At 40.3% G+C, this 22,980-nt stretch overlaps 1 protein-coding gene and 1 long non-coding RNA gene across 3 annotated transcripts in view; one reads left to right on the top strand and one right to left on the bottom strand.

Moving 5' to 3' along the window:
- Positions 1-22,980, top strand: part of stg1 (stargazin-like protein) — an 80,316-nt gene that overhangs the window by 56,197 nt on the left and 1,139 nt on the right. For both annotated transcript variants that reach the window (XM_065484085.1, XM_065484084.1), the window contains 5 exons: positions 2,228-2,604; positions 2,832-3,069; positions 14,421-14,513; positions 21,118-21,258; positions 21,587-22,062. In XM_065484085.1, coding sequence (XP_065340157.1) covers positions 2,383-2,604; positions 2,832-3,069; positions 14,421-14,513; positions 21,118-21,258; positions 21,587-22,062 — 1,170 coding nt within the window. In that variant the 5' untranslated portion in view covers positions 2,228-2,382. The remainder of the gene's footprint in view (positions 1-2,227; positions 2,605-2,831; positions 3,070-14,420; positions 14,514-21,117; positions 21,259-21,586; positions 22,063-22,980) is intronic.
- LOC135940683 (uncharacterized) lies at positions 19,324-20,698 on the bottom strand. The gene is made up of 5 exons (XR_010574910.1): positions 20,554-20,698; positions 20,261-20,430; positions 19,997-20,193; positions 19,726-19,935; positions 19,324-19,667 (listed from the first exon to the last, which is right to left on the bottom strand). It is a non-coding gene; the product is annotated as an uncharacterized LOC135940683 (long non-coding RNA).

Below are 22,980 nucleotides of genomic sequence, written 5' to 3'. Positions count from 1 at the left end.
TATTGTATTAGTAATTAAATTAAATGGGTGTGCCGTGCATCAGTCTCCTCGAGCGATCTTATCTCTCGTCGGCGTAACTGTTCCAATTACGTTCAGAGGTGCTACTTCAGTAAAGTTCCTTTGATCACTTACCTGGAATACTTCAATGGAAGTCTTTGAATAATTTTAATTATTTCGTGAAAGTTGCCATATATGTGCCCCCCAGTGTATTGCATACCACATTTTCAGCAACTATGATATCCGGAAAACGCAATATCTAGCTGAATTTCTCAACTGTATCATCGCATATCTACAGTTTTAAGGATAGTTATCAAAAATTGGAAGGCATGCAATTACATTTTTGTGCTTTAAAGGTTTCAGCAAAATAATCAGAAAAATGGCTGCGCAATAACAAAGGCAGCAAAAAAAGGACAGCCATAATTTTCCGGCCATCAAACTAGATTGAGAATTTATTTTTTGAGGTATTAAGAGATTTAAACCAGATCATAAATACATTTTTCTCGAAGAGTATAATTAGCTAATCATTCCAGCAAAAAATTCATATCTGCTTTCAATTTCTCTTGAATGTGCTTAGAAAACCAACTCATACAATTTACGAAATTTACACATTATTGATATTATTTTAAACCAGTATGTGACGATATGGTTCTTAATTCAAAATCGTATATTCGCATAAATGTGTATATTCAATATACCTTTATGCTATCTGGTCTACTTAAATTTTTGAAGAGCAAAATATACTAGACACTGAAGTGATGGCAACACAGGGACACACGAAATGCATGAATTGAACAGTTATATGACTTAAGAATATGAATTATAACATCAGAAACTTATTAAGACACAAAAATCCCACGATTGAGTTTTCCTTGACAGGCACTCGATATTCAATCGGAAGTAAAACTCTTCCAGCTATCTTCATGTAAAACATGTCAACATATATCCTGCACTTGAAATAGAATGAAAAATGAATTCATGTCTTAGCTCATAAAAGCACCGGAGTGGGGGAGATGTCGTTCATCACATCTTAAAAGTTCCTAGCTTGAGTACTTTGAGCAGGATAAAAATTGCACGTCCGGCAAATCCTGCGACCGCGCGCCGCTATCTCTTGAAGTCGATGTAGCAAAGCTCACGAAATGACATTAGACGATTTTTACGACAGCTTCTCAGCGAGAGCGAGAAATCTCATTACTGCTCTTTTGCCTTTTGATGATAAAAGCCTGCTGCTCTGACTGGGCGTACGTTTCTTTAATGTGCACATCCTGACTGAGTGATAAAACAAGCAGAGACAATGTTTCAGTCACTGTGTGTATGTATAAAAAAATACAGGGTGGATGGAAGGAAGGTAGGAGAGCACACACACACTCACTCCTCTGCCATTTGTGCGCCCCTGGAGAAAGGAAAGGCAACCCGTTCGCCTCTTTTTCCATCCATCTATATAGGTGGGGTTGTCTATGCTCTCTCTCTCTCTCTCTCTCTCTCTCTCTCTCTCTCTCTCTCTCTCTCGTCGCCTGAGCAGCTTTTGAGCCTGTCGCCTCTCGTCATAAAAGAACCGACTGCTCTGATTTAATTTACAGCTTTTAAAAGCTTGTCAGGCGACTCGTCGAGTGTAATCAATCAGCAGCCGGCGCGCCGAATTAAACGGATCCGTAATCCCGCGAGATTTCAGGCGAAATTCTGTGTGCCAGCAGTCTGCCGTCTCTCTGACGCAAGCTCAAAAGCTATTTCCTCCAACGCAGCGTGATTACATAAATGGTAGTTGTGTGCGGTGGTGGACTGGGGTGCGTTACTCGCACTTTCCCGAGCCCTTTTGTTCCCCTGGCACCGTTTCATGTCATTCATTGCAGATATTTCTTCAAATCAATGGCTGTTTTAGCAATGAAGCTGAAACATGGGAAAATCATGATTTTTTTGTTCGTATAAATCTGTAAAGAGCCTAACATCAAAACACGTTTGAAATGTGTAAAAGCCTGAGAACTGCGTGCTTTGCTGAATTAAACTGAGCTCCTAATATTCTTGCACAATTATCTCAAAGTAAAACAAAAACTATTCCGAGCCGCAAGGACTAATTAAATCAGTGTTTGTGATCTAAACAAACAAAATATATTTTTCCAAATCTATAAAATCTTAATAAACCAAATTTCAAATATTGTTAATGTATCATCAAACCTTTTTAATCGACATTGAAAAGATAATGTTATTTCATATTTTGATTTCTCTGTTTCAGGACGAGCGATTGAGGAGGGTGTTCGCAGCCCTCAGTCTACCACAAGGTTCAGAGCGATGCGAAGAGCATGGCCTGCAGTCCCGAGGTCGCACCCCCTGCTGACTCGATGACCCTCCTGATGGTGAACGCTGATGCAAGTAGGGTTCTGCTAGGTCATGTTGCGGCCACTTCGCCACCACCACCACCACCTGCACCCACCAGCAACCATCGACGCAACCCTCAACTCGGCGCCGCCACCGCCGCCACGACTTAACCACCTCAACCACTTTGAGCGTCGGCCACCCTGCCTGCGGAACAACCACCACTTCAAGGCTGTGCCCTTAGAGCTTGTCAACCACGATCTTGAGGAGCAGGAAATCGCGTCATGCTGCCATCAGGTAAAAGCTCAATCAATATTCAACGCTGACTTAAACTTATTATTCAAAATAATTATGAGCAGACTGAACGTATATTTCATCATTCCGGAATGATGATAATTTTAACATCAATTTTACCAAGGATTTCTTCTTGTGTGTATTTTTTTGGCCACTCAGCACTCGCAGATATGCAAAATAATTTGTCATTCGTAATTGATTCAATGTGAATGTACTTGCAAATATTTCAGTGCTGCTGCGTGCCGTTGAAAGCAGAGTCGTATCTGGACACGGCGGTGAACATCCTGTGGTTCCTGACCCCTTTAACTGCCACGCTCGCGATGCTGTTGGTCGCTATCGCGATGACCACAAACCAGTGGCTTCACACAGAGGAAAAGATGCCCAACTCCAACTACAACGGCACTGGCGAGCGCAACTATCTCCCCAAGTATACGGTCAGCGGACTATGGTCACTCTGCTACACAAATCGTGAGTTTTGCTTTTTTTAAACTAGAAAAATTATTCATAAACCAAAGGGAGATGGGTTGGAATGGCAAAACAATGCAAATTAATCTCGTTGACTTAGATATTTAAATAATATAATATTTTTGGCTTTTATGTACCAATGGTAAAAGCCGAAGTATTGATTTAAGCGAAAAAACTGATTTCAAAAAGGTATGGCGCTTGATTTGATGTTTGTCCGATTGATAAGAGGACAAATTTAGTGCTGCTTCGCTCGAGTCAATTATTGGTCCCGACACACCAATATCCGCGATGAGAGTGTGTTTGCGCTTTGTGTCAGTGATATTGCACGTTGGCAGAATAGTGTGTACGTCAATGCTGCCAAAACACAATTGGAGCAACCACAGACGCAAATTTGCACAGCTCCATGGAGCACGGGAAACTTGCACATCATTTGGGCGAGTATGTAAACAATCCCTTGTAAATTGCGATCTGCTTTGGGGGCTTAAGCGCATTGTAAACCTCGTGGTTAATCGAGTCTTTCTCGATGAGTATCTCGTCACCGCAACAATGGGGTCATGTTGACGAAAATAATTATCTCTTGAAGATCATTAATTAGGTTCAAACTTAAATCAACTAAAAATATTAAAAAAAATTTAAATATAGATTTCCAGACATTATTACGGGTAAATTTTAAGATTTGTAAAAAGCAGCAGAACTTTCTTAACTCATAAACCTTTTTTAATTTAAATTTAAAAACTTTCAAGAGGCCTGAATAGAACAAGATCCTGTCACAATAATTATAAATTAGAAATAAAATTAGTCTTCTTTTATATTGGAGTGCCTAAAACACATTTCTGTTAGTTGAGTTTGACACGGGACCACAACATGAAAATTCAGATTTAATCGTAAAAAACGCAGGTTTCGCGTGACAGCACAAAGCAGACCGCAGAATTTGCATTCATTCGCTCGTGATGGCGGAGCAAGAGCTGCTGCGAAACACAAAAAAGGCGGCCGCACTGCTGGTGAAATCGCTTTTTGCAATTGTCAACTCGTTTGCGCCGCTCGCCGGAAAGCAAATAATAAAAACGTTTGCTGCAAACGGGAGCGAGTCCGAGAGAGCCACGCTTTCGTTCCCAGTTCACCCACGTACGAGTGCAATACAAAAGAGAATATCCGCGCCCCTTAATATTCATCTGAAGCGACTCCAGGATATGTCTCTCCGGGGACTTTATTTATTATATTGCATATTTGCATTGTTTGCCCATAAGTGGGTTTGCATTTGCATGCTCGCGCAAACATGAAGGCTATTATGTAGGAACGCGACAAAATTGGATAGTGGAGCGGCACCCACAGAAATTATCCTTGCCGGCTCTAAATCACTCGGAAACCAATTTTCTTCACTAAAGATAGTCCTCGGAAAACAATTTAAATCATTTCATGCGTAGCTTAAACAATAAGATCAGTTGATTTTACTACTGCTTTGTCATAATTATGTTCAAAATTTTGATAAAACATAGTTGAATATTTTGATTTTTACAACTGTTTCTTCCTATCTTTTAAAATTCAAAACTCGGCTATGAATTTTTAAATTTTAATTGAAAATTTTGAGCAAAAATTTGTTATAATAAATGTTTTTTTTGCAACAAACAAATAATTTAAATCGCTGATCAATGCAAATTTACCAAAAATGTTTTTCTATATGGGATAGGATAATTGAAATTTATGTCAGATACTTAAAAAAATAGTTGCAGTGTTACAAGCACTATATGAAAAGTAAGAATTGCAATAAAATATTGTTCTGAGTATAGCTACCAACCAATTATGTTCGTTGATAAATGTTTAGGATATTTGTCATGGTTGTTTCAGAATCACAGTTCCACTTTGTAAATGAAGCTAAACTCTGTGTGGAACGAGCGTAAGCGTTTCGAAAGAAAAAAAGCCTGTTGCAACACTCACTCTGCGTGACAATGCTGTTGAAGCACAACATTAATTATGGAGTTGAACACGTTTTCCTGCTTGTTCCTACGTGTCAACGTGTGCAAATTGCAAATGTTTTCCTCGTCGGCGGCGCCGTGGCTTTGGCTCTCAGACCGCTCATGTTACATTTGGCGAAGAAGCTCTCCAGGTGCAGCACCTTAATTAAACACTAGTCGCGTCTTTGCAGAAACAAATAATGAGTTAAACAAAGCAGAGGCTGCCTAGTGGCGGCGGATTCCGCGCGCCTCAAATTAAAGGGCTCATCATTCTCCTCCGTTTCCAAGACATTGAAAGTTGGAGTCGTAAGTTGCACACCTGTTTGGGGGGGAAAAGTTTGCTTCTGGCAGAAGGCGAAATTCTGCTGATGGCAGCGTGTGCTCCGTGATGGCTGTGCGAAAATAAGGCAAAGCGATGCTGCTCACTCAAAAGTTATTGCCAGTTCTGCTGAGGCGCGAGAGAGCGAGTTCGGATTATGCTTCTCACTCTTCACCCAGTTCTTTGAAAGCTTTATTTTGTGAAGCGTTTGTTCAATATTCGCTACACGCAACACTACAATACATTTTTGCATAGAAATTCATAAATCAATCAAATGCCAAGATTAAATTTAGATTCCAGCAGCGCAGCTCGTTTTTGTGAAATTTTTTTAATATTAAGCTATAACTTTCTCGAGCTCACAGAAAAAAATGTTTTGAGTTAATAGATCGTGAGAGGCAATTCGAAAAGATTGTGGAAAGCATTGCTGTTTACATCAAAACTCATGTAAATAATTACACACAGTTCTGCTGAAAGCTCGTGGAAAGCAATTAGTGCCCTTCTGCAAAATTAATTTATCAGCACAAAACTCGGGCGAGAGCAAATTGCTTTTGCCCCAGCTTTGTGTGTGCAATGAAACTAGACAAGCTACGTGAGAGGAGCCGACGGCGGAGGCTTCTTTCCCCGCGGATGCCCGGAAAATTGAAAATCAAGAACGCACATATCAGCAGTCTTATTGTACTGCATGCAGAGTAGGCAAGAAAGGAAGGAGCCGAGCCGGAGTAGGGCCGTTTTGGCCAACGACGGGAGAATATGTGTGCACAAGGAAAGGGCGGAGGAATCTGCGGCATTCGGCGATTCGCTCGAGCACAATAAATAAATAAATGCATGCAGCCATGTCCGCACACACCCGTGCCATACACAGGAATTGTAGTATAAATGTATGCGCGCCCGAAACGTCACAACCTATAAAGACCGATACATCATGTGAATGCATCTTTTTCCCCGGCTGGAAATCGCTTTCTGTCAAAGTGTGTTATGTGATACATTTCCTTTTCCTGCGTGAGCCCGTTATAAATGCGGCTGTTTGCCCCTCTATTCATGTGTTGATGCCGCCTGTTCACGCCGACGGCCAACAAAGCATTCGGCTCTCTCTCTGTTAGTTGGAATTGCAAAAAGCTGCCGCGTGCGATGCTGAGATCGTTGATGTCAATAGAGAATAGAGTGCGACTCAAGCAAATAGAAAAGCAAAGCTGAGTCTACCTTTTGAAAAAGTTTTTCATTTAGTTGGCTCTATGCATTTCCTTTTGACGGAGATCTGCCATCGATAAATGCCTTCATTTGCTGAACTCGCAACAAAAAACTTGTATTGCACACATTTTAAGCATGACGAATGTCAGGATTTTTTTTTATTTGTAACTGAAGGTTGCATTTGATATTTTAGACGGTAATATTAGTTCTAGTCCCTACTTGTCTTAAAGGGAGTGGATAGTCAGTGTAAATGAGCGTCCGAGCAAGAAAAAATGTATTTATGTTTATTTTTAGTCCTCAATTAATTTGGTTCTTAAACTACTCAATGTGGTTTCGACCTTAATAATTTATTGTAAATTGTAATTATTAGTGTCTAAATTTGGAATATCAATTTGAAAGAATATCCCCAGTTGTATATTGTCATAATAAAAACGTGTTTCCTCCAAGTATTCTATTTTACTTGTGTGTAAAGTCGGGATTTAATTTAATTCTTGAAGATGTGTAAATTGCTGTTCAATAAGCAAAAAATGCATAGTAGGTTTAATTGCTTCATATTAACTAGGTCAAACTATTCGTAATAAATATAAGCAAATTTAGTTTGAGAGGTTTGAGAAAGAATCCAAATATCTTACCTTAAAATTTACAAACAGCAGTTGCAATTCATTTGTCTGCTCTTATTGTTAAATTGAAAAAATTGCATACATTTTTAGACGGTTGCGGCAAGGATGCGAGAAAAAATAAGCTGTTTAGTCACTCTGCGAGCTGTCACTGTTGTCACGAACTCGACGTGAGCAAACAGAAATAGCAAGTAAAGCAAAAAATTATTTCGCATAGCCCGTCCACGGCAACAAACTGTTCACAATAGTGGCGCCAGATAATCCATTCGCAAAATCCATTATTCGCGAGCAAGCCGACCGCAGAGGCAGGCTGTTCAACGACGGGTGAAACTCGCACGTCTTTTACTGCGCTGACCAAGTGATCCCCTGGACGGTCGCATTGTGGCGGTTCTCCTCATTGCCGGCACCCGGCGATGATTTACGGTCGCCACGCAGCCAAGGATGGCCTATTTATCAAGCAAAACCGACGAGGCGGCGTGAAAATATTACGGGTGGGTGGCGTAGGGAGAAAAAATGGGGCAAAAACGCGGCGGCGGCAGGCGTGATTGCGCGACACGCCCGAAATAAAATCGCACAGCACAGCGAGACTGATGGGGCGAAACTAAATGCGCTGCTTTTGCTGCAGATTGAGTTGTCTGGCTGCGCGGAAAATAATAAAGCAGCAATAAAGACGGCCCGCAGGAGCAGTAAATACTCTCATCGTTTCTCGCTTTGTGAGTCCCGCGAGGGCCGCACTTAATACTTTCACCCGCCTAATGAAATGAAGGATGAATAATTTCAACGGCAGTCGGCCCGGTGCGGACGCTCCTGCCGAGCAAGGGAAAATCACAAACGCTGCGCTGAGAGCCGGTCGGAAAATTGTGTGCCGAGGAAATGATTCTTGAAATCACTTCCTCCGTTCGAGGATAACGGCGGATGGAGGCTGTCTCAGTAATTTTTAGTTGATTGAAAGTCTGGTGACGGAAGCCGAGTCTAGTCTTCTGAGGCTTTTCCCTCACTTTTTTCACCACTCGAGACGGGAGTTTAGAGAGAGACTCACCATATTAGATTTGCTCGTTGTAAGGGGACACTTTTGGCGAGCAATTTGTTGCCGTGCACTCCAACAGGGCTGCCATATTTGATCTGGAACGTACAAAAAGTCGAAAGGTGGATTAAATGGAATGCTCAGTGAAAAATTGAAATGACCGGGGAGAAATGACAAGTTGACTTTTCTAGATTACAAGAATCCTCAGGAAATCATATAGAATAATTTTGTTTCACTTACCCCTCGCTGCACAACTTGAAGTAGCTGCTACTAAATACTCAAAATGCAGCTCAAGAGAGTTTTTCTCAATATTTTGCCGTTTTCCCTTTCTTGAATTCTTTTGATTGTTTCATATTTCATTTATACTGCAACCGTAAACATGTAAAAAATGTTTCCTTATTACCCTTATGTATTAGAAGTAAGAAGTGGTAAATGAGTTTTTATTAATTTATGGAAAAGAAGTTAAGTTTGGCACACCTTTACCGTACAAAAAAATTTCAATTTTGTATAAAATGTTTATCATATATGAGATATTTTCCAAGATAGAGATGCAAAGTTCGACCTATATAACAGTATGAATGAATAGCATTAATTTTCCCTTTTGTGCCGATTATGAAAGCATAACCAAGCACAAGCTTTAATTCCCTGCAATTACACAGGTAAAAACCTCCTCTCCGACAGTCACCATAGCAAAGTTTAAATTGATCTATTAAACTTTTCCATGGCCGTATCCCTCGCTTTGTGTGCAAACTTGTTCAAAAGTTTCCACCGGAACCATTTTTGCTCTTATGTAATTTTGATTTGTAAATAGGCCAGCTGTGCTATTGCTATTGCTATTACCATCCAAGCAGAGAATTACACCGTGAAAACTGGCAGACACGCTCGCATAAATTCACTCCCTTGACGCAGCAAGAATCAAGCGAATATATTTCGTACGCGATTTGCATTTCAAAGTGCATAGCAGTACGAGCGTTGCTGCTCGAGACGGTGTTATGCAACTGGCTGCACATATGCACCACCCGGGTTGCATACGTCGGCCTGGAAAACAGGGAACTACTCGCGGCGGATTATCATTTTATTGGACGAGAGATGCACTCGGAAAGTCTGGCTTGTGTATGCTTTCCCACCGCATGCTGTGCATCCATCCTGATTGCCCCATTCGATCGTGAAAAAGCCATTTGGACAGTTGTTGGAGCGACTTTTTATTTTATGTGCTCGCATTATCTGGCCGCGATCATTTCCTTCCCTACCCACCATCAGATAGACGCTCTTTCTATTTGCGCTGCGCGCAAATGGACCGTTTTGATCAATGTCTGTTTCGCTTGCCGAACTTTGGTAGTTTCAGGCGTGGAACGGCAAGACTTTTGCGAGCAAAGTACTCGCAACGGCGGCCCTCAATCAATTATGCCAAATGGCGTCTGGCAATCAGGCTAGTCTGGACGGTAATGTACGCGTTAGTGCACACAACCACTTTATTAGGTAGTTGAAATGCACGGGTTTCCCTCTCAAAAGCCTCCCGTTAAATATATGGCCCATCAAAAATTTTGATTGACGCTATGGTGAGACTATTTAACCAAATGTTTGAAATATTATTTTCACACAATATGCAAATTAGCTGAATGATAATAACGGGACATTTCTCGCAGGCAAAGTATGATTGCTTCCTATTCATATTTGTTTTGCTACTGCGTCATAATGTATTTAGTAATATTTTTATAATAAGTTAGTAAAGAAATTAGTTTATTTACACCTTTAAAACAAATATGGAAATTTTAGAAAATAGTTGGGTCAAATAATTTGGTTGAAATTCTTCTTTTCCAGCTCAATGGTTAAAATAAGTCGATATAAATCGATTTTCACTATTCAGAGAGCACTTGAACGTTAATAAAAATGAAAGCTCTTGTCCTCTTTTGGTCGGTTTTAGACGTAAAAAATATATATGTCTTTAGTGGCTAGCTTCCAAGAATAATATTGCTTTTGATTAATCCTAAAAGCAGTGTTATTATGCTTATGAGAATTAGCAATTATATTAGTGATTCGCTCACCAAAGACTTGACAACTGTCACACCAGGAGAAGCGCTGTAACATTGACGGAGTAAAGAGAGAATGCTATTAAAGGTCAAAGGTGCCGGCCAAGTCAAAAATAGCTTGTACCATTCAGCATAAATATAAACTGAAGTGAGTCTCCTTGCGCACAAAAAACGGCCGGCCGTTGACGGGGTAAAAAGCATTGTAGAGAGCGAACAATTCTCAGAAAATGAGTAACAACCCCATCGGAGGCAACTGAAAATCCCATTCTGCTCGAATTGAATTTCCCCGTCTTACTCTGGAGAATTCACAAGGAGCTGCTCGCGCGCGCGTGTCTGTATCTCGTCTTGTATCTTGTTCACCAAAGTTCGCGTTCCGCTGGTACAAACCGTCGATGGGAAAGAGCAGCTCGCGGCAGGAAAGAAGACAGTTCGCGCAACTTTGGCCCGCACCGTTTTGATCCAACAGAGAATATCGCCGCCGGTGTTGATCTTGGAGACTTTCTCTTTGTCTTTGTACATCCCATTGTCGCACGCGAGCGTGTGTGTGTGTGTCTGTTCGAAAGAGACTGATGCATCTTTCGCGGCTTCACGGCAGCGCCAGGCGACTGGGGATGAATTTTCGAGAGTGCGTCACAGCAGCCCAAGCTGCCTTCCAGCACCAGGCGTTGTTTGCGCACTAATTATGACTGTCTTTACTTACAGGCTGATTCTGTGGCGTCGAGAAATACTTTCTACTCTGTAAAGAGACACCTTAAAATCTTCTAAAAATACTTCTCTCATAGTGGGATGGTTAATATTCATAAGAAGATTACAATAGCTAAATTTACAACTGATAATATATTGGACTCAATCATAATGAATGTGATTTGCTCTCTATATTACACCATAATTTATTATATTTATTAATTCATTCCTCTCTAAAGCATGCATTAGTATTAATATAAATCGGAGCTTTTAATATACAAAATATTTCAAAATGAATGGAATTTAATTAGTTCAAAATTGATTGGGAATTAAAGCTTTTTCTGTTTTCAGCAGTCAAATTAATACGTAATTTTTGACACTTCAAAATATCCTAATTTTACATTAGAGTTTTGGGTCCTATAGCTTTTGAAACAGCATGTCGTTGAGAAAAGAACTTCGCAAATTCTAAAAGCTGTGGAAATTTCGTAATTTTCAATGCAAATAAAAAGTTTATCATTCCAAAATGATTTTCTCTCAATCAACAACTATGTAAGTTATTATTATTGTTTATTCCTGCCAAATTCATGCAATTAAGAACACAAATAAAAATTACAGCAAGAAATGGGTGTCTGCAAAAACGACCGGATATACAATACATAAAATCACGCCGCTCTTAGCCAAAAGGTATTTAAAATACTTAGATTTTACTGATATTAAAATGAAGGTAGAAAATTTGTACCCAGTTACTTTGATCTATTAAAAAGTAATTCGCGATTTCTCCGACCAAATCTTAAATATTTAAAGGCTTTTCCGGAGAGTTAAATAAGGTCACATCAATCGATTTGTATCGTCAGATGCGTTAGATAGAGATAACCAATCATAATTCAACAATGACTGATTTTAAAATTAGAATTAAAAAGAAACTTCTATTGGAGCTCCATAGATCGTTTAAATGTCAAATTTAACATTTTCTCCTGGTAGTCTTAGTTGACATTGCACAAAATAGCTCGATTTTAATAGATTTGCACCACAAACAAAGACCATCCTTAGAGTTTGCTTGTATCATTTCCGAGAAATTTAGTGTTGCCTCTAGTCTCGACTTAAAAGGGTCAAAATTGAGATGGCAACGCTTTTAGCATGCTTCATTGAAATTCTAATTAGGGCTGAGAAAGTCATTTCGCGTGCATTCATGCATGAATGTCAGCCGACGATGCTGTGCTGATAAAGTGGTGTTGATAAATTACATATGAATTATCACGCGGCGGCGGCAGTGGAGACGTGGCAGGGCAGAGGCGGGATATTTGCATTCAGCTGCGCACAGCTTCGGCGTTGCCGGGGTTCTGCCACTTAATTAATTCAAACACGATCGCAGCCATAATTAATAGACAACACACGTATACATGGTACATATAGCTGGCAACAACTCCAACGTGCCGTAAATGGAAATATAGCACACAATATTCGTGTGTGTTCGCCGTGCGTGTATGCATGTTGTGGTCATAAAGCGTTGAAACTGTGCAAAATTGAGTTTTTACCGGTCATTGGCCTGGAATCTATTGGCACAAATTAGCCTGGAAAAGCAATCATTATCAAACAGCAGTCCTTCCTCAATTTTCTCGAGAGCAACGAACGGGAGTGAACTTCTCATAAATTTTTAATATCAAAGCTAGTAAAAATAATATTCCGCCAAAGGCCAACAAAGCCAATTTTATTAATTAACTATTTTTTTTATTAATTTACTAAAAATTTCATTTTATAACTAAAAAGCCAATCGGAGTTATTTACCTTCATGAAAACCAGATTGGTCTTTATTTTATGCTTACTAGAATACAAAACATTTAGTTAATTTGAGTTCTTGATTCTTTTAATTTTTTAAATGTGGCAATCTTCTAGATTAGCTTATCATAAGAAAAATTAACCAGTGGCTATGCTTTGTGTAGACTTTAAACAAAATATTGACGGATAATTTAAATGTGAATAATATTAAAGCGAAAAATCATCTCGCACGTTCAGGTATGCAAAAACCATTTCAACCCATCATTCCTCATCAGCAGTACTTTCCCTGCAACTTGCACCACCTCTATGTGACACAGAGTTCCCTTGATTCCATTTCATGTTTGCATTGTTTCTATTTTCAAAATTATTTTAACTTTTTTTAGTTTAATTTTTCAACATTGTTTTAGAGAGTATGAAATTATCCCATACGCGAGGAACAAAGAATATAAATGCAAGTCACAGGAAGTATTTCGCCCGATACTGGCATTCGCGTTTGACCTTCAACGTTTTCGCGAGTAGCTTGATGTGGTTGGAGATAAATAAGGGCGAGGGCAGCAGGGTTCGTTGGGTGCGAAAGCAGCCACAGTTCATGATTCCAGCTGTGGTTATTGCATCGTTCCAAGCCACTGGCTGGGTGATGGACGTAGCTATGGCTCTTTGGCCCACCCTGGGTGACGCGCCATGTCAGCGCAAATCTGCTAAATCTCGGCTTTTGCGGTATAAACGCGACTGTTCCTACCGGGACACAACGCACTGGCGGCCCTTTCGCGGGGAGCCGAAAAGCTGGCGAAAGGTCGGAGATTTATTTGCTTGGATTTAGAGTGGCTGGTCTGCGCATATGGCCAAACAAGGAGCAGCCATGCAAAAATATAAGCAAACTCGTATACGCTGGCAGGATTAATAAATTCGCTCAACTACACCTCTGCTGAGTCGATGAAATTAAACCTGGAGCTACATTGGAGAGGCTAACACGGTGCTCGCACTAGAAAAGCTTTTAGCAGTTGACTAACTAATTTAATATGTTCATATCTACATATATACCTTGTTACCTACCACTAATACCACATTGATTAAATCGTTTCTAAGAATATGGCTTTTCAACTTAACCCAGACAGCTCCTTGATTTTGAAAAAAATGGGAATTTTCATAGAAAACGAGAAAAACGAAATGAAAAAAATTATTCGTTATTCACTGCTGTATATGTGTTGCTATTTTATGTGTTTGCAAATTGTGGCATTAATTTTTTTCATTGTTTTTGTTTTAATAAATGATACTGTCGTCGGTGTGTGACCGCGTTTCATTGCCTTTTACAAGAAATGAATTTCGTAACAACAGTAACTGTTACTTCCTGTATTTTCCTTAAAAGCTTTACCGTTCATGCATGAGTCGCGTTTCCATCATTGATATGTTGTGTAAATGGCTCACGGATGAGAAATGCAAGTGTGTAGGTGGCTTGAAATTACACTATAGCCGTTGGCGTTACCACAGACCTAGATTTATATCGTTTGAAACAGGTTTATCGCTAGAGCAAGATGCATTTTCGATTTCTGCTAATGGTTCTGCTAGCTGGAGCAAAAAACGATGCAAGCTAGCATTATGCCCGCGGCCGACTCTCGTGCAGCAACAGATTACCCCAGACGATGGCAAAAAAACACCTTTTCCCATCTCCTTTAATCGGTGCATCGGCATCATTTTCTCTGCGGCAGATAGATGGAAATGATTGGAAAGGCAATTAGATGTAATGCTGAACGTTTGTTTTTGCAGCTGGGGAACGCGAAATGCAGTGCTTCAATATCGACTATTTCCCGAGAGAAGAGTACAGCCCAGACCCGAACGACTCCACCATGGCCATCCCGTGTGAGTATAAACTTGGAGCAAGATGACCGAGCTTTCAGGCCATTCGCAAAAACGCTAATGACCGTATGATAAGAGCGGCGCAGTGTGTCGTTGATTCAATTATTAACGTTACTTGTATCAGACTCTGCCTCTTTCACTCGCAAACTCGCGAGGGTCCCGCCAGCAACAAGGATGAGGTCATTCTGTGTGCCACCGAGGAAATTACGTGTTGTTTGGCGGGTCGGAGAGATCTCATTAGGGCCTCGTCACAGGTAGACGCAGGCAAATTGGCTCCGCCGGCGTTTGGGTGTCTCTGTCTGTGTGAAAACACGAGCGCGCGAATTTGTTGTGCTGCCACTCGGTATAGAGCTGGACAAGCGACTTTTGCTCGTATTCCGTTGACGAGATTGAGAGGCAACCTGCACAGACGGGGGACGTGCAAAAGAGAAAGCATGATCAATTGTAAAAAAGCTTTTTTTCATCAAATTGCAAAACAATTACTAGCCCATTGTCTGCCATAGTTAAGGCATTATTCTCAGGAGTGTCAAAGCAATGGGAGATATTTGAGCAGTTCGGGGATCTAATACTGGCTACCCAATGTCAGAGATTCCAAAAGGTGGTTAGTTAAGCGACTCGAAATGTTCAAATAGCTCAACGGGCAGGGACACGAAACGGCGCCGACTGGCCACTGGTTAGTTTTCACACCTTTCCAGCTGCTTCAGGAACAAATGTCTGGCGTTTCAATGAAATACCTCGGTGAGAGGAAGCAAAAAGATGACTACATTGAGCCCAAGCTCCTCTGCATAGCCACTCAGGCCCCATGTTATCTGCTCAGCGGTGTTATTGGGAGGTTAAAAATACGTTTGTGGCAGCAAATGCTTAAATGATTAAGAAATTTTGTTATGGCACTATGCTTCTCATATACTAACAATTCAGCCGTTATCTTCTGCTTGGAAACTGGCGGGATAAATATTTTAAACAAGCTTAAGCAACGGAACAAGTTTAGGAGATCAAGTCACAAAGGGGCCTAATCCATTTTAGGGCCTCTTGGCCTCACCACAAGATCTTTGATGGAAACACAATACCCGACTAATTGTGGAAATCAATATTTCATTTTGAGCCAGCAACAGGGAACTATAAAATACACATTTCTCGTCTGTTTTTCACGCCCCCAGATTTGCGGACAACTCGTTCCGTCACCTGTGCAAAATTCCGCTTGCGTCCTCTCAAAATTATCTGCTGCTAGGTGGCGAATATCAAACGACTGCTTCTTGGTGTCAGAGCACAGCATAGTAATTTGCAAGTAAAATGTGTAGAGGATAATATATTATTCTTTTAGTTAATTTGAAAGTAATAAGACATATCATTTTTATTCTGTAGAAAACACAATGCAGCTTCCGTTAATCGAGCATAGTTTCATTTTTATATTTTCATCCCCAATCCAGGAGCATTTTTACGACATGTCGGTTGAGCGTGGATTGTCATCAATATAAAAAATGTAATCGTATGAGAGGGCGGAATTTTAATATGTATCAGCTAATGAAATGTAACAACTGTTTTCAATTCGTTAAAGAGTTGGTGGACACAGTTAAAAGTAAAAAATCTCAATCAGCCATCAGACATAACTTTTTTAATAAGGTAAACATTTCAATTTAGACATAACAATGTTGAGTTAACGGGAGTTACATTTGATTTCAACAGGCACAAAATGATCTTATGTTACTTTCAAAACACCAAATAAACATCATTCTCTTGCGAAAATTTAAAAGCTTTTAATTAGTTTTACAGCTAAATAACACATCAGGCAAATTACTTCTTTTAATGTGACGTTCCGGATAGCTGCAAAAATTAGATGCCATGGAATTATTTGATTTTGCTGCTGTTTGCTTGCAACTCAATTCAAACAGGGTTGGGTTGGTATCGCGGGAATCAGCAGTGATGACATAACAGGGAGACGGCTGGCAATATCAACAGCGTCGTGGTGAGATGAGTTTTCCTTCTTGCAGCGTGGCGGAAAACAGCGGGCGAGAGAGAGAGAGAGAGAGAGAGAGAGAGAGAAAAGGGTCCTGCTGCGCGCTGGTAATATTTGGACAGAAATAAAACTGGAAAATCCGATGAGTTATAAAAGCAAGCCCGTCGCGTTGCGCGGCGGCGGAGGGAAATGGCACAAAGAAAATGATGTTTGGTTTGGGAGTGCGTTATAATCCAAATAACGTGACACGACCCAATAAAAGACGGATTTTCCTCAGTTTCGGCGGCGGGCGTGCGAGCTGCTGTATTTGCGCGTCTTTCACAGCGAAAATAGTGGCGAGACATCGACAGACGCAGAGGGGCGCACCATGATATACCCCGTCCATGTGGCCGTAAAATTTTGATCGAATTCAATTTACAAGCGGACGAAACGAGCGAGCGGAGCGAAATTGAATGATCGAAAATTGGAAATTAATCGGAATATGGCATGGATGTAATTTTGGAATGTTCCAACATTCAAAATTCATCATACTCTATAGAGATTAAAAATATTTCAACATCCTGATATTGAAATCATCCTGTCTGTAAAAGCGCTTTGTGATTGCTTGCTTGAAATTTGATTTAAAACTGACTTTTTCCACTCTCTGTGATTGGAAGCAGCAATCATGAAAATTACCATTAGTTAAAAACCACTACCAATAACCCATAATAAAATGAGTAAAATCCTCACATTGTAATATCCTTAATATTATCTGTCTTTCCTCTAGAGCGACTTCTTGCTCAAACCTGAATATCATGATTTCACGATATATGACTCTAAAATGTAGCAAACACGAAATATTTTCAGATGAACTAGGGACAGTTACCGGTTTTGAACTTAAAAACATTCGTCTTAATTACTCTTAAATGTAAATAGTTAACAGAAAAACTAAACACTGCTCTCATTTTCCCAGGCGCAGATGAACGATTTTAACGCACGTGTACAAGACCATAGCTGTCTACTCACATTATCGTATAATTTTAGGGCTGCAATAAAACGTGGGCGCGCGCGGAGTGAGGCGGCATTAGTCTTTTATTTATCGATTGTTATTTACCATACACCGGCGTCCGATGGCATATTTTTCAACTTAACGATCACCCTTTTATGCGTTCTCGCAGCAGCGGCTTCCGTCGATTTATAACGCCATTCGCAATTCACTTTATTACGCTGATGTTTCGCGGGCTGTTTGTCATGGAATGCGTAATTACGGCGCTGCTAGACTTTCGCCATACACTCTCTTTGGCGCTTTTAAGCCCTTGTCAGCAGGTGGTGATTTTACCTCATCGCACGCGTCTAGTGTTTTATCATCCGCCGCTTTTGTGCTCGGCGTTAATGTTTACACACCTGGCGTGCATGCTTGCGTCGCACAATTTACTACCGACACTGCTGATGACAAAACCGCTAATGCGTCGCTTTAATAGAAAATTTAAATTACTCTTCCAATTGCCACACTAGCTACTATACCGTTTAATTTTACAGAGTGTTCATTCACCGCTGGACTAAAAAGCAACAAATGAAGCTGAGAGCAAAGAACAATGGTGTATAATATCACATAATATCCGTTGTGAATGAGCCAACACCAGGCTCAATAAGTTACAGTATGCAACTCTCTCAATTCTCATGCTCAGCGGGTTGCCTATACGAAAATACAAGGAGAGATCTGTTGAAAACAATTTTCGGTTATATATATCTAAAACGGAAATTACATATGTGATAAAAGGCATTTGCTGATTTCACGACAAAATCTCCGAAATTCGAGCTGAATTTACAAACATTCTGCAAATATGGCAAATATTTTCAATCACACAATATATCTCTGATCGCTGCTAGGAAATTTAAAAACATGCTGTGGACAAGGAAAAAATGTTGACGGATAAGTGAAAGTGGCTTAAAAAAAATTTATAAAATTTTTTGATCCATCATGCGAATTACTGATCCAAGCAGTTATGATTATTGGCAATAAATTCAGATACACGCAATGGACTTTTCAAACCAAAAATGTTAAAATCGTGGATGATGAAGCTTAATGAATCATTCTTACGATTCATTGATTTCAACTGTGTGATGATTCAGGGATTTCATGAAAGTGCAGGAAATTTCGCTCCGCTGGGCCAAGGCGATGTAATGATATGCTTTCCCTTCCCGGAACACGCGATTAATTGGCTTTGTCCGCTGAATTTATGATTTATATTAACGCTTGGTCACACTCCAAATAATTAGACGATGCGTCGTGTATTTAACGCGTGATACATCAGGTAACTCGCTGGTGGCAGGGCTCATTAAAGAGCTAATGTCTTGCTGAGTGCAGACTGATGTCGCGCCTTGACTGTTCACCCCCTTCACCCCCGCTCGATGGCATTATTTGGTGAGATTAGCAGCAGCAGGCGGGGCGCGAGAGGAGCACACACATGCAGAAGCCGGGGACGTGCGTATGCCACTCTCGAGCCAGAGCGCACACATCACATTCGAGCAGCTTTTTATTGTGCGTCAGTCTGGCGACAGAATATCGACAATGCTTGCGCGATTTTGTAGATACAGCGTCGAAAGGATTACATTTTAATGACGCATTAACTGCTCACCGCCTCCGCCCGATCAAAATCGAGAGAGTGCTTGTGACTCTGTGTGAGAGAAGCGCGTTTTATTCGCTGACTGACAGCAGATTTATGAGCACACACACACACAGAACGTGGCACGGATCGTAGCTCGTTCACCCGTTCGCCTGGGAAAACGTGCTTGTACTTTTTATTCCGTTTTAAAGCTATAGTATAGATCATTTTTCAAGTTGCTCTCTTTAAAAATGAATTATCTGTATGCTCTTCGGCTCTTTGAAGTGCTTTTGAAAGAGTGTTTTATCAAACAAATAATAGTAAGAGTACATCTGCGAGTCACGACTGTCTGAATTCCAAGTTATTTTGGAATTCACTTTGATGTTGATGATGAGAATTCCATCAAAGAAATTGTCAGTATCTTTTCAACAGACTTCTGAATATATCCTCTTCAGACATTATCATTGGTAGAAATCCTGCAGGTAGAACAAAGGTTTTGTGCACGTAAATCAGGTCCTGTCTGTTCTTGCCGATCAACCTAAATCCTTGCTCTTTCATAAACAGCAGCAGATTCTTGGCACGAGATTCGGTTATACTGTTGTACTTGACAAATAAGACCTGCAAAAAGGAGAAATAACTATATGTTCTATCCACGAACTCTCTTTTGTAATCTTACGTTGATTTTTATTTCCTGGAAATTTATTGTTTTGAGTATATCCAACTCGTATGTTTCGACGTCCAGACTTAAAAAGTCAACCTCTTTTGTATTCAGCGCGCGCATAAATGTGTTGAACGGAATACAAAATGCATCCACATACATTGCCCATGAATACCTCGTCCCAGTTTTACGCACCCTTCCGCCAAAGTAATTGTCTTGAAAGGTGGTCTTTTTGAGAGCAAAGAAACATCAATAAATTATGCATAATCGCACCAGAATTTGAACAAACCATCATAGAAACATTCGTGATGCTCATGCAAGCTGGTGCGATCCATGCTTTTCTATTCTTCAGCATCATTTTTGCCATCAACCGAGGAGCAGCTTCAACCAGCAGCCCAGTCCACCCGAATTCTCTCTCGAGAAGCAAAGTATATTAGATGAATTTTCACCATCGTATGCTCCACACTCAACAAAAAAGCCGCCAGTCTGTATATAAGGGAACACCTCAATGCTCTCTGAAATATAATTTACAAAAAAACTCAAATCTCTGCACCTTGTTGTTCGTCAGGTCAAGAACAAATCTTGATGTGTTGTGCTTGGATTGGTCAATAATATCAGGGTCGTCCAAAATATATGGTTTTGTAAAGTCAGGACTTATTAGAAAACCCCTTGTAAATTGAACCAACTGCTCATCGTCAGCTTGTAGCCCTATCAACTTAGATGCTGAAAAAAGATGAAGAGCAGCAGGATAGAGCTCAATAATCCTATCGAGTTAAGCTATAAAGCTTGTGGGAATTCAAATGATTAAAACAACTCGCAATAGTTACACATTATATACATACTTACTTCTCATTGGCTCTTTTGGACTCACTGTTAGTGGCTTGGCATCTTTTGCAAAAGTTGTCTGGTTTGCAAAAAGCCAGATGTTATAGCTTACAAATATGACGAAAGTAATTATTTGCAAATATACTTTTCTACTTCTTGTCATTCTGGTGGCAGTGAAAAGAATAAAAAGAACTTGGAATTCTGAGGGCACTCAACCAGCGCTCAAGTGATAAAAATATCACACACACACAAGAGAGGTGCATGCACATAATTATGTCGCATGATAAAAGTAAAATGGAAACTTTGCGTGCACAACGTTTTTAAGATTCAAGAGGTAACAGGCACCATGTTAGTACGACTTTACAATGTAAAACAAAATTTGATTAAAACAGTTCCAAGGTCTACGCACTTCAGCTTAAAGAATCAAAGCAGACACATCATGTCAGTTTATCCTTTAATTGTCTCAAAATGAAGCGCAAAATATTTAAAATAACCCAGCAGGCCAGCTTTTAGGAGAAAAAGTGAAATTATTTCTAGCTTTAGAGCTCAAAATTAATTTATTTGATTCATTCTTTCCTGTTTCAGATGCTGTAACCAAGTCTGCAGGATTTTTCGTCATTTCAACCATCTTGTTGATAGTAGCCGAAATTTTTTGCCTATTTGGACATGTTGCTAGACACAAGCGCATTTTTACATTTATCTCTGGACTTATTTTTATCATATCAGGTGAGCTATATCATCCCGTAATTATCAATTTTTCTAAAGTTAAAAAGCTGGACAGAAAATGTCTGTAGGAATATGGATAGTTGCTCTTGGAAAAAAGCAGTCACAGCGCAAATTCTATGTACCCAACTTTATTTTGCTAATATTTTAATCATGAGTGTCAGCGAGCTCGCAAATGTTTCGAATAATGCCTAATTTATCCTAAATTGCAAGTTTTTCAATTTTGCACATTTTACAAACGAAATGTCAGAATTTAGGTTGTTGATAATATTGTTTATTTTTTTTTTCAAAACCCCTACGACAAAGTTAACAATTTTTGTTTCTCCTACAGGTCTGCTAATGTTAACTGGTCTGGTGATGTACATCTCAGTGTTCAAAGCGGAAATCGGCAGCAAGCTGCGTCCCCGTTCGCAGCTGCAGCCCCCCATGTTCACCTACAGCTACGGTTTCAGTTTCCTGCTGGTGGTGATGGGCTTCGTGGCCACCGAGGGCGCCGGCACTTGCGCTATCTTCCTCTACATCTACTGGCACCAGCGCGACTGGCGCCACAAGAGCCACCTCCGGCCGCCCCCGGTGCGGCCACCACCGCCACCGCACAACGTGCCGCCTCCACCATCACCTCCATACTGCCAAAGACACCTGAGACCCATTCTGATGCGTCAGTGTAGTTACGGAACCGGCTCTCCGCCGCCTCCACCACCCCTGCACGTGCCACCTCCGACTGTGCCGCCCCTGCCTCCGCACTACCTGCCAGAGGAGGAAGGGGAGTGTTCTGGAAGCTGCAATGCAAGTCCCGATGATAGTGAGGTAAAAAATTTGTCGCCAAGCGACTCTATAAAAAATTGGGCTCTGTTCGTCGAGTTGGAATAATTTAAAATTATGTTTTTCTTTAAATTTCCTGGTCTGGGAAAAGATTATTATGGAATAATCGCGATTGAATGGATCACAACAAAAGATGCTGATAGTAGAAAATGGAACAATAGGATTTTAGGTGATCCTAACAGAAAAATTGATCGTTTCAGAGTGAATTAAAACAGATTTTAAGGGCAAAGTGCAAAGAAATTTATTTTCTGCTCCCAAAGAAAAATCCTTTTAGCTTTGAGAAAAAGGATAAAACCACGTAGGATGAATTTACTAAAAAACTATTTTGCATTGGCTTCTCCTACAGGCAAACAAATAGGCACAGACGGCTAAAAAATTGAACAGCTGTAAAAACATTTTAAATCACACACTCATATTTTACAGCGGCTGTATCTGCGCTGCAGGCCTCATTAGCAGTACTTTACCTCCTAAACAAAATTCATAACCATAGTATGAGCTGCAGAGAAATTTCAATCAGTGATCGTTGAAATAGATAAACAAGCAACAAAATTGACAACCCCGTTAAACGGAGATATTTGTATTTTTGACAATATTGGACCAGCAGGTTTTTATTTAACTCAAAATGGTTCAAAATTGGATTTTGATAAGCCGAGTGCTTTCTTTAAAAATCTCGACTTTACTGACTCTAGTTTGGCAAAATCGCTTAAGGGCATGTACGGCCAGATTACCTGGACACCATAGCTCGCGATAGGCGCGACGGCCAGATCAAAAAGCTTTAAGGCCATAGTGATGGATGACTTTGAGAGGGAGGTCATTTCAGCCATGGCGAATACTGCCGCTCTAGCTTTTTTCAAGACGTGTTTAGAAAAGGAGCGGCCAGATTGGGAGCATTTTTGAATGCTC

This window comes from Cloeon dipterum, chromosome 3, assembly GCF_949628265.1.
Source record: "Cloeon dipterum chromosome 3, ieCloDipt1.1, whole genome shotgun sequence".
Lineage (NCBI taxonomy): Eukaryota > Metazoa > Arthropoda > Insecta > Ephemeroptera > Baetidae > Cloeon > Cloeon dipterum.
The sequence above is the reverse complement of the archived record's forward strand: the minus strand, read 5'-3'. Positions and strand labels throughout refer to the sequence as shown.